This window comes from Pollicipes pollicipes, unplaced genomic scaffold, assembly GCF_011947565.3.
Source record: "Pollicipes pollicipes isolate AB1234 unplaced genomic scaffold, Ppol_2.1 Scaffold_4002;HRSCAF=4701_pilon_pilon_pilon, whole genome shotgun sequence".
Classification (NCBI taxonomy): Eukaryota; Metazoa; Arthropoda; class Thecostraca; order Pollicipedomorpha; family Pollicipedidae; genus Pollicipes; species Pollicipes pollicipes.
Window position 1 is genome coordinate 34,545,531 of NW_023596420.1, and position 10,549 is coordinate 34,556,079.

The 10,549-nt window shown below is 51.6% G+C and overlaps 1 protein-coding gene across 1 annotated transcript in view; it reads right to left on the reverse strand.

The window, feature by feature from the left end:
- Positions 1 to 1,906: 1,906 nt before the first annotated feature.
- The window catches only part of LOC119094420 (uncharacterized), a 12,131-nt gene continuing 3,488 nt past the window's right edge, over positions 1,907 to 10,549 (reverse strand). The window contains exons 2-3 of the mRNA XM_037217481.1: positions 8,571 to 8,615; positions 1,907 to 2,184 (exon numbers count right to left, since the gene is read on the reverse strand). Of these exons, the coding sequence (XP_037073376.1) occupies positions 1,907 to 2,184; positions 8,571 to 8,615 (323 nt within the window). The remainder of the gene's footprint in view (positions 2,185 to 8,570; positions 8,616 to 10,549) is intronic.

Consider the following 10,549-nt stretch of genomic DNA (forward strand, 5'->3'; position numbering starts at 1 on the left):
TGAGTATGGCAAACTGCCTGCATGACATTAGACGTGACGTCAGGGCACGGTGATGTTTCTGCCTTGCAGTGCATTGGTAAGCCGAGCATCTGCGCCGGCCACTGATCGTGCCACGCGGTCTCGTCTGTTAAATTCTAGCGTTGTTGCGAACATAGAGGCACTCGTCGCTTGGGCGTTCTCAACACCACTTGACTTTTGCTTGTGGTGCATTGCATGTGGTCATTCCAGAATTCTTAGGTTCCGATTGCCCAGGCTAAAGTTTTGGGACCTCAACTACTCGCTTATTTGTTCTGACCTCACTGCTGACAATTGCTGGGGACTCATGTGGGATGGAGATATGACAGAGTGTATTATCGTATAATGTGTGGTGCGCAACAAATATATGATCGCCAACTTTTATCGCACTGTCAAATTCAGAAAGGAAACTGCCCCGCTACGGCAACAAATATGTGCTAATGGAATAAGAGTACCGACGCATTGGCAAAATATCCCAGACCTACAATCCCTGAATTACAAATGCCTAAGACAGTGAACGTGAACCATCGTATTACACCGCTTGGTGCAGTTTGAACATCTGTTAGGAGCGACATCGGCCACATCTGTTCGTTCCTCCCCCCCCCCCCCCCCCGCTACGTCCAGCCGCCCCTTCACAATCGGCAGCCGTCCCGCTGGGACGTGCTCCCACCCAGAGAGCGTTGAGAAGGGTGGAGGAGCATTGCTGAGGAATATCTTGAAATGTATACCCGAAAGCAAAGTGTCAGTGCTTTACAATTAGCGTCATACACAATGTGCTTTGTTAAGTGCTGTGAAAACGTACTTTCAGTACTTTCCTATGCATTTTATGCATGCAATATAGCTGAATCTACTGGCGGGGCTTAAATAGCTCGGAAGGAAGGGGAAACAGCCGGGTTTGTTTTAGATGACTTGCCTGAATTAACTGTTCATATTACCCTGCGGCTAGAACCGTTATCGTAATAGAGATGTTACTTGTGATGCGCCTTATCGCATTGTAAAACGTCTTGTATTCCACGCAATTCGTTAAAACGCACTTGAATTATCGTGGCATCATAGAGAGACGTAAGCGTATGCCTAGAAAAGAAGCCCTCGTTTCCAGCGGCTTTTTATTCTGAAAAATGTCCGAAGCAATGATAGGCCTTATCTTCAATCAGTTCGGAACTGATCCCAAATATTCGGAAAGACCCACAAGTCCCAGCACCAAAAGTGATGCGATTAACGCATTCATTTTCCTAACATAGGCGTTAGCCTAGGTTTCCAGTGGTGCAGAGGATCGAGACAGGGGCGATCCCGGTCACCGGTTGAGGAGGCGGGAGGGGAGACACTGCGGGAGACGCCGTATCGAAGTCTGACGCTGTCATTTGCCAGCCTAGCGCCTGATCCAGCAGAGGTGAGGGCTTCGCAAGTGCCGAGCCCGACCGTGTCAGCGCCCGCCGGGAGGGGGAGGCGGGAGGTGGCTGATAGGGCACGCTCGCCGACGGAGTGCCGCTCATCCGGCGGCGGCCCGCCCGGGCCGCGACCCCGACTCATCCCCACCGCCCGCCGGCCACGACGCTGCCGCCCGAACAACGGCATCTGCCGCGTGGTCTATCGCCCGTGACTCATATCAGCAGCGCCTGGAAGCTCAGAGGTTTTTACGGTCGGTTTCATTCGGCAGAGGGATTCCCTCACCAGCCATTCATTCGAGTGCAATAAGCATCCAAGTTACAGAAGGGCTCCTGCTGTGTCGCGTTCAAAATACAATAACTGTCATTTCCTTTCGAACAGAGCAAAACCTCCTACTAGCGCTGATATCCCAGAGCATTGCGCCCGGCCGCGTGCAGCCCGACACCCTCAGGGCAGCCCGCACCGGAGCCGTGCGGCACCCGCCGGCGGCCCGCGGCGGCAGCACTCACTTGGCGTCGTCCTCGGAGGGGCAGATGAACCACTGGACGCGCCGGCTGACGCTGCTGCCGAGCGCGATCACGCGCCGGATGTCCGTGCCGGCCGGGAACTCGGGCTGGCGCGGCACGGCGCGCGTGAACACGCCCACCGCCATCAGCTCGGGCGCGCAGCGCAGCACCAGCGCTCCCTCCGGCTCGCTGCGCTCCTTGCTCTTGTACCAGAGGAGCGACGAGTCGTCGTACAAAATGGCGTACTCCTCCCGCCAGTTGGTGCCGAAGAAACGCTCTGCGGACGGCGGCGGGCTGTTACCGAAAGGCACGTGGCAACGCTGCTGGGCGCATTGCAGACTGACGCAAAATAGGCCCGCTTTCACAATTCCTGACGCAATGAGTGTACAATCCGGTAAGAACAAAAACCCTTCATCTTCAGCCCGCGTATTGCGGGCTTAAGCTTCAGGAAAGTGCAAACAAAACGTTTTGAGTTGATGCATGTTATTAACAAACATACGCTGAAAAGCAGACTAATGATTGAAATGCCTTAACAGACGCATGGGGTAATGCATGCGGCGGCAAAACAGCGGTCCTTTGTACACCGAGCGGCGTCTCTCATTTATGAGTTCCCTATGCATGTTCGACGACTAAATTCAACAAGTTTTAAGCGCGCTGCCAAGTCCTTTTTGTTCGATAGAGTTGTTTATGCGTGTATGCGCTCATGCCTTTTCTATCCTCTATCACTTTCCGTTGTTTTTTATATACCGTTTTATCTCTCAGAATAATGACACGTAATAGCCACGTGTGTATGTGGAGTGTCAGCCGATGTCAAATAAGAATACAAATACGATAGCTTTAGCGACGATCATTGATCACCGTTAGCTAGCTCGCTCTACTAGTCGGTGGTCTCATGACCAGTTCGTGTACTATATTCGGGTAACAGTTATTATCGCGCAATCTACGCATCGTGTGGTGGTCGCATGATTAACCGTCTTACATGCAAGTCCAGTTAACGGAATTTGACGATTGCAGTAAGAACATATTCTCACACTTATCCTTGTAGAAGTTATATCGAGCACAATTACCTGGTGAACGCTGTTGAAAGTGCACCAAGTCGCATCAGACTGCTAGTTCGTTTGGAATCATGGCCATCACGATGAGCTGCGCCAGACGCCGTCCCCGCACTATCACACCAGGCTTCACGGAGTGTGCTCCCTCTATCAGCCTGCTGACCGGTCCGGGCCGCTGACGACTGATTTTTAGCAACGGTCGCCAGCGAATGAAACAACTAAACTAACTTCAGCGGAAGATTGCCTCAGGGCGTACAGCTGTACAGCGCGCCCCAGATGAATGATGGTTTCAATCTCATTCTCACGGACGCATGTGATTGCTCTCCAGGATTGCACAACCTGGCATTGATACATCATAGTGTGGATGGGTCCGAGAAAACGCATTCAAGTTTGCATTCGAGCACGCCGGATGTTTTGAGAGTCATGACTCAATCCATGAAAAATATGTCATTTGCGCACTCGCATTGTCATACAGAAAAGTAAAAGCGCCCAGGGCGCAGGGGAATGTTTTCCTGCTCGCTGCGGTTTTTCACGACCGCAGCCGACAGAGGACAGCTCCACTCCCCGGGTTATTGGCCGATGGTGGTGTGCGCTGGCTGGCTGGCCTGCTCCGCGACCTCAGGCCGGCCGGAGCGTCCGCCGCCGCCTGGTGCGACGCCTCCGCCGGCTGAACAGCCCACTCCGACCGTCGTCCGAGGTCGGAGCGCGGGCAGCAGCGCCCCGCTCTGTCCGCCGCGCCGCCCGGAGCGGGCCGCCGAGCTGGTGATGACAGCCGGCCGCGGCGTCGGTCCATCGTTGCTGTCGGCGCGGACGGCCCGCCGGCCAGTTTACTGCCGACCCCGGTCGGCTCGGCTCGTCCGGCGCCGAGGGCAAGAGCCGTCCGCGGACGGGTCAAGGGCCGGTGGAGCTACCGCTGGGAGGCCACGGGCCGCCCGCGGACGGGTCAAGGGCCGGTGGAGCTACCGCTGGGAGGCCACGGGCCGCCCGCCGGCGGATCAGGGGCCGACGGAGCTGCCGCTGGAGGGCCACGGGCCGCCCGCCGGCGGATCAGGGGCCGGCGGAGCTGCCGCTGGGAGGCCACGGGCTGCCTGCGGACGGGTCAAGGGCCGACGGAGCTGCCGCTGGGAAACCACGGGCCGTCCCAGCGCACCGAAGCTAGGCACCGCCAGAACGAAACCGTCGCCATTGTCTGCGTGGCAAAGCTTTGCCGACGGCGGCGGAGTGGCGAGCGCTGCAACGTCCGTGGGTAGCAAAATTCTTAGGAGTCGAGGCAGCTGCGCAGTTAGCCGTAAGCCATGACACGTGGAAACTCCCACAGGGATTGGAAAAGAAACTGCGGAGTTGGCATGGCCAAGTACTGCGTAGCAGGCGAACATCTCGAGAGTAGGCGAAAGCTTGCAGAGTCGGTCAGAACCGCATGTCATGTTCAGTTAGGATCATGCAATGATTTTCCATGGTTGGCATGGGATTTTGAAGTAAATCTCAATTGATGCGACGGAATTCAACGGGCTGATGGATCCCAGGGGAAGGTAAATGCATGAGGGTGTTGTGAGTCGCGTGTCAAAGCATTTATATACACACGGTCTCCAACAAAGTTGATCGCCTTGAGCATGCAGGTACCCTGAAGTTGATGAAGAGGGCTGTGATTTTGGCGTTTCCAAACCGAAAACAGCTGATATGGTTATGCAATGCAAACAAACACTTAAAACCATTACAACACATCATCTTACATTTTCGTTTGCGATCAGCGACATGATCTCATTAAGCTTTTGTGAAGTGCGCCATGGAACGAAGCTGGCGTGCGATCAGAAACTGCGAAACATTGAATAGATTCATTATAGTGCATTGCCCCGCGTTGTAAACTGCTTGTTGCACCAAAGGTCATACGTGTGCAGCTGCCAGCTCCGTCCTGGCACATCTCGGTAACCGCGTTCATAATTACAATAGTGGTAGTGTCGTTCACGTTCTTTATCGTGTCGATCGGCGTCTCATTCCCTTCTTCATGTCGCTAATCACTTTCTGACCGGGCGGTGGCAACACCGCAGCGTGCTAAAACCGTCGCGGTTGCCCGCGACATGGAACACACAGGCTACCAACGGCTGATGTGATTACGATAGTCTGATAGCCTGGGGTGGTCTGGTGAGTTACCGACCTGGTGAGATTACAACAGTGGGATGGGCTAGGGTGGTCTGGTGAGTTACTGATCTGGTGAGATAACAGTGGTCTGATGGGCTGGGGTGGTCTGGTGAGTTACTGATCCGATGAGAGTACCATAGTATGATGGGCTGGGGTGGTTTTGTAAGTTACCACCGACTTGGTGAGATTACAATAGTCTGATGGGCTGGGGTGGTCTGGTTAGTTACCGACCTGATGATATTATAATAGTATGATGGGCTGGGTGGTTTGGTAAGTTACTGACCTGGTGAGATAATAATAGTCTGATGGGCTGGAGTGGTCTGGTGAGTTACCCAATAGTCTGATGGGCTAGGGAGGTCTGGTAAATTACCGACCTGGTGATATTGCAAAAGTCTGATGGGCTGTAGTAGCCTGGTAAGTTACTGATCTGGTGAGATCTCAGTAGTCTGATGGGCTGGGGTGGTCTAACGAGTTGCCGACGGCTGGTGAGATTAAAATAGTCTGGTGGGCTGGAGTGGTCTGGTGACTTATCGACCTGGTGAGATTGCAACAGTGGCATGGGCTAGAGTGGTCTTGTGAGTCACTGATCTGGTGAGATAACAGTGGTCTGGTGAGCTGGCGTGGTCTGGTGAGTTACTGATCCGACGAGAGTATAATAGCATAATGGGCTGGGGGGGGTTTGGTAAGTTACCGCCCTAGTGAGATTATAATAATCTGATGGACTGGGGTGGTCTGGTTTATTACCGACCTGATAATATTACAATAGTATGATGGGCTGGGTGGTTTGGTAAGTTACTAATCTGGTGAGATAATAATAGTTTGATGGGCTGGAGTGGTCTGGTGAGTTACTGATCTGGTGAGATATCAGTAGTCTGATGGACTGGGGTGGTCTGATGAGTTACCGACGGCTGGTGAGATTAAAATAGTCTGATGGGCTGGGGTGGTCTGTTGGTAAGTTACTGGTGGTAAGTTACTGATCTGGTGAGATCACAGCAGTCTGATGAGCTGGCATGGTCTGATGAGTAACCGAGCTGCTGAGATAGCAGTAGTCCGATGGGTCTAGATTGCCGGCCGCGCTCTTCAAGGATTGAACAAACGCTCCATCACGCCTGGACGGTGGGCCGTGTGTCAACTTCGGTGTGTCGCAAATGTGGAACAGGACGTTGTCACTGTCGGCCTCAGCATAATCCGGGCCCGCATCAGATCAGCCTCAGAAGTCCGCTGCAATCTCATCACAACGGGCGATCCTGGATGAGAAGCGGAAGAAATGCACCCTGAGGAAGGGTTGGGACTAAGTCCATTCCAGACCACTTCTGACAGGTATCTGATGCAAGTGCTAAGACGATGTTCACGTTGTTCAGCATTACGGAATGTCAGTGCATAAGCACTGCACCGCGCTTACGACATACTACCGGTGTTGCAGAAACTGTCGCTCACAAAATCAGAAAGCGTTTGTTTGATTTGCGTTGCGATGTTTAGGACGATGCGAGGTTTGAATCCAGCTGCCATAACAAGCATGGACATAACACGTGCGCGGAATACCGGAACTAAGCGTCACCCCAGACGACGGCTGCAACGCCACTTGACATGAGCTATAGAATACCTTCAGGTTTACGTAAGACTTCTGAGCTCGTGCTAAGTCTACACAACACGACTCGGCCATACTCAAAACGGAAGCGAAGGCCAAGTCGGGCCCCATAATGCTCGGAACCCCTCTCCCATCACGTATAAATAGTGGCGCCATTTCGGCCAATGTTGGTGCCCTTGAACAGGATGTCCGAAGAGGAGCACGACCAAGCCAAAGCTTACAGAAACCTCTTGATCCAATCACTGTCGTAGAATTGGGTAGAAGGCGTTCCAAGGCAAGTTGAGAGACGAACCCAATCATAGGTGAATAACAAGCAAAAAAGATCGCAGGTCCCCAAAAAGTTTGCCAGCCCAAACCTGCAAAGAGCGGCTTCTGAAGCCAAGATAGATGAGACCGAAGCCCATGTCGAGAGTTACTTTAGTCTTAAGGAAAGGAGGCTCCCAGCCCTAATGAGGGCACAGATTGGCGCCACTAGCAAAGGTGCAGAAGAGCTTCAAGTCCAAATTATTGGTGCTCACAGGCATGGACAGAGGGCGTTCCCAAGCCTCGACAAAGAAGCGCAAATTTAAATGAAAATAGGGACGTTAACGTAGGAAGGTAATAGGAAACTCGAACCCAAACTGCGGGCTGCCCACAAACGTGCGGCGCGAGCAGCAGCGTGGAGACGCCCCATGTCCCGGGATAGGGCTGTTTGAAGTACATCTGACGGCGGCCCTAACCCCAGAAAGAGGAGAGCCCAGATCAACGTGTAGTGACATCACAGCCTCGCGTGAAGTGACACCCGAGGCCTGAGCAGGAGGGATCAAATCTCGAGCACCGCAAGACCAATCTGAGGGCCATGTTCAAGCTCAACCGAGGAGGCGCCGCTAGCCTAGATGGCTCATAGCACCTCATCTGAGCCAGCGGGGATGAGCGCATCGGTACCAGATGGGTATCATTGGGTGCGATATTCCCTACACGCAGGCAGGACAGGGAAAGAAGTGCATGTCATCACAGCGACTTCGACGAAACGTTTCCCTGCAGGCACTCATATAGTTGCAAATTGGTGCTTGAAGTTGGCGGTGCAGTATACTTTTGTACAACAGCAGCATTTGATTGCAAGGAAAGCAAATGACATGTGCCTGCAAATCTTTGACGCACTCACCTGGCATGAGACCAAATGTTTCAGAGGACATCCCTCGATAAATCAGTGTTACAGGCACGGCTGATCTTCGTTTGCTGCAAGCAGCCGCTGGCCTCACGCGTCGCTCCTACGTCTCTGGAGCATCGGACCGAGCGCACGCGGACCCAGGGATGGCGTAACGGGCTGTAAACGGACTATCTGCGGCGCCGCAGGGTCTGACTGCCCGTTTATGACCGGCCGGGCCCAGCCCTCCGTGCTGGGTCGGCGTCACGGGGCAGCAGTCGCCGCGCTGCATACTGAGACGTTCACAACTTACGTCGACGAGTGCAGGCGTTGGTATCATGTGTGCTCAAACTACAGCTCTGCCGCAGTTACTTACCAGTGATGCGTCAAGCGAGATCCATTCCAGGCTCAAGGTTAAACGTTGTCAAGAAGTAGATGAGGCGTGAAAACCGTCCTAAAGGTCGCTACAATAGAAATGAGCAGTCCCAGAAACGTAAACAAAATGATTTGCATTCCTACGGCGGCAACAGGCTTAGATTCCAACAAACTAATGCCAGCTATTTCCACCATAATTGGTGCTGAGCCGGGTTCCATCGTCTTTTGTGTCGAACATGTGTCTGTAGCTCAACTTGTGCGTGTTTAAAGCAGAGCGTCGTTGATGAGACTGCAAGATGCGGTATATGAAGCCAGTCTCTCCGCAGCTCACGCCTAGCCAGCAGTTTTACCACATGCGCGCATTCGCTGCAGCAGGCGGCACTTACTTTTGTAACGGTACATGTAGCCTCCCTTCACAGGTTTCGCCACCGCTGGAACAAGAGGAAGTTCGGTATCAGGTGCCATGGTATCTGGTGCGATTGGTTGCGCCTTGATAAACGTAAATCATTGGTCTCGGTGCACTCGAATAGACATAAGAGGTACATGATTGCAGCAGAATAATATTCTATGAAGATTGCGTAACAAGAATAGTGGCAATCGGGAAACAATCCGCTGCATCTGTACAGTGCCGCTCATTCGCCGAACAATGAATGGTCTTTTATTTGGCGTTGCTATCTCTTATGCTTCTTGCCACGCACAACGAAATGAAATACGAACTGCTTGGGACTCGATCCCCAATCAAACGTCCATACTGATTCTGAATAAGTTGTCAATGAATTCAACCTATCCATCTAACGTACACACTAATAGTGGAGACTTTGAGATGCAATTAGCCCGCTAGTGAGCAACATGTGCTGGTTGTTATTGCGTGCCACAACATGCTACGCACGGTGTGAGGCCCGTGATCCGCTACGCACATAACATCCTGAGCCACGCGGTTCGTCAACGTCTGACAGAGTCAAACTAAATGTCTTGTCCGCATGAGAAACTCTTTTTGTGACCGTGTGAGCACAAACGTAGTTGTCATGATAAGGATGCAGTGAGGTGAACACTGCTTTCGGTCATTATTTCAAATTGCTTCTTCCAGGGTGTAAAGTCATCTTAACTCGGTAATTGCCGACCATTCGAAGGGCCTCCGAAGGCCTGTAGGATACGTTTGAGGCACACTACATAAAAAGGCAAACTTGCTCGCTGCATTCTAAAGCATCACGGATGAAACATTGCAGACATTCGGAAGACGACAAACACCAGAAGAAGGAACCACTAGAAGAAGGTTTCTCAACAATAATAATGATGAAAAACAACGATCAATTAAAAATCAGCCACAAATCTAAAAAAATCGTACTTGACTGTTTTTACCACGACTTGATGTGAGCCTGAGCAGTTTTTAGTTCACATCCTTATGGGGAGTATTCCAAACCTGTATGGGGTCTTGGACTAATATAACCATTTTGAAGATCATTCAGCGCTGTTTACATCCATGCACTTTTAGGGTATAAAACCTTCTGGGCTCTGAGCTTGACGCCCACGAACTTATGCAGAACATTTCACGCAGCCTATTTAAGATCACACAGGCATTCATGACGCCATTCAAATGTCACACAAATATCAACATTCTGTTGGCCATGTAGCACTTAAGGTCATTGACAAATATGAGCATTGAACTATCCGTGTCTAGCACACGCAACACGTTTCGTGGCATCAGCGGTCACCAACTGACCTTCGACCACTTCAATGCTTCAGTGTAATTCCGCACACAAATCACGTTCTGTGCTATGTCATGCCGGATTTGGGCAGTGGTACGAGGTATGGCCCGCAAGCAATGTAGTGCCCTCGGTGCAAGTTTCGAACACAATTTTCACATATTGTGTAATAAAACACAGGAATTTGGGCAGTGATGCCAGCTATGACGGAAGTTAAGCTGGAAATCAAATATCACAAAAAAGGACGCCATAACCGAGTGGGCGAACGCAAGTAAACAATATGAAGTCACGAACAAATACGCAAGAAGACCATGAGAAAAGACCAAAACACGCTCGCATAACGAGTTTGAGTTTTACAAACACGCGCCACACGCGCGCTACCTCTCGACAGGTTGGAATGCTAAAAGTGGGTCAGTTAGTCTCTTGGAGTGACAATTCTGACACGGTTATCTGGCAGCGATTTGGGTGTCATACAAGTGCTGCATGGCGTAATCAAACAATAACTTATTGAGTAGCTTATCTACTGAATAACAAAGCTATGTTGTCTACAGCACGCAAAAGACGTTGCACACAAAGGACAAAATGCCCAGTGCATATCATACCAATATACTTTTAACTCTATGCCTTCATTGCATACCAATGGTCACACATGGGCTTATTTT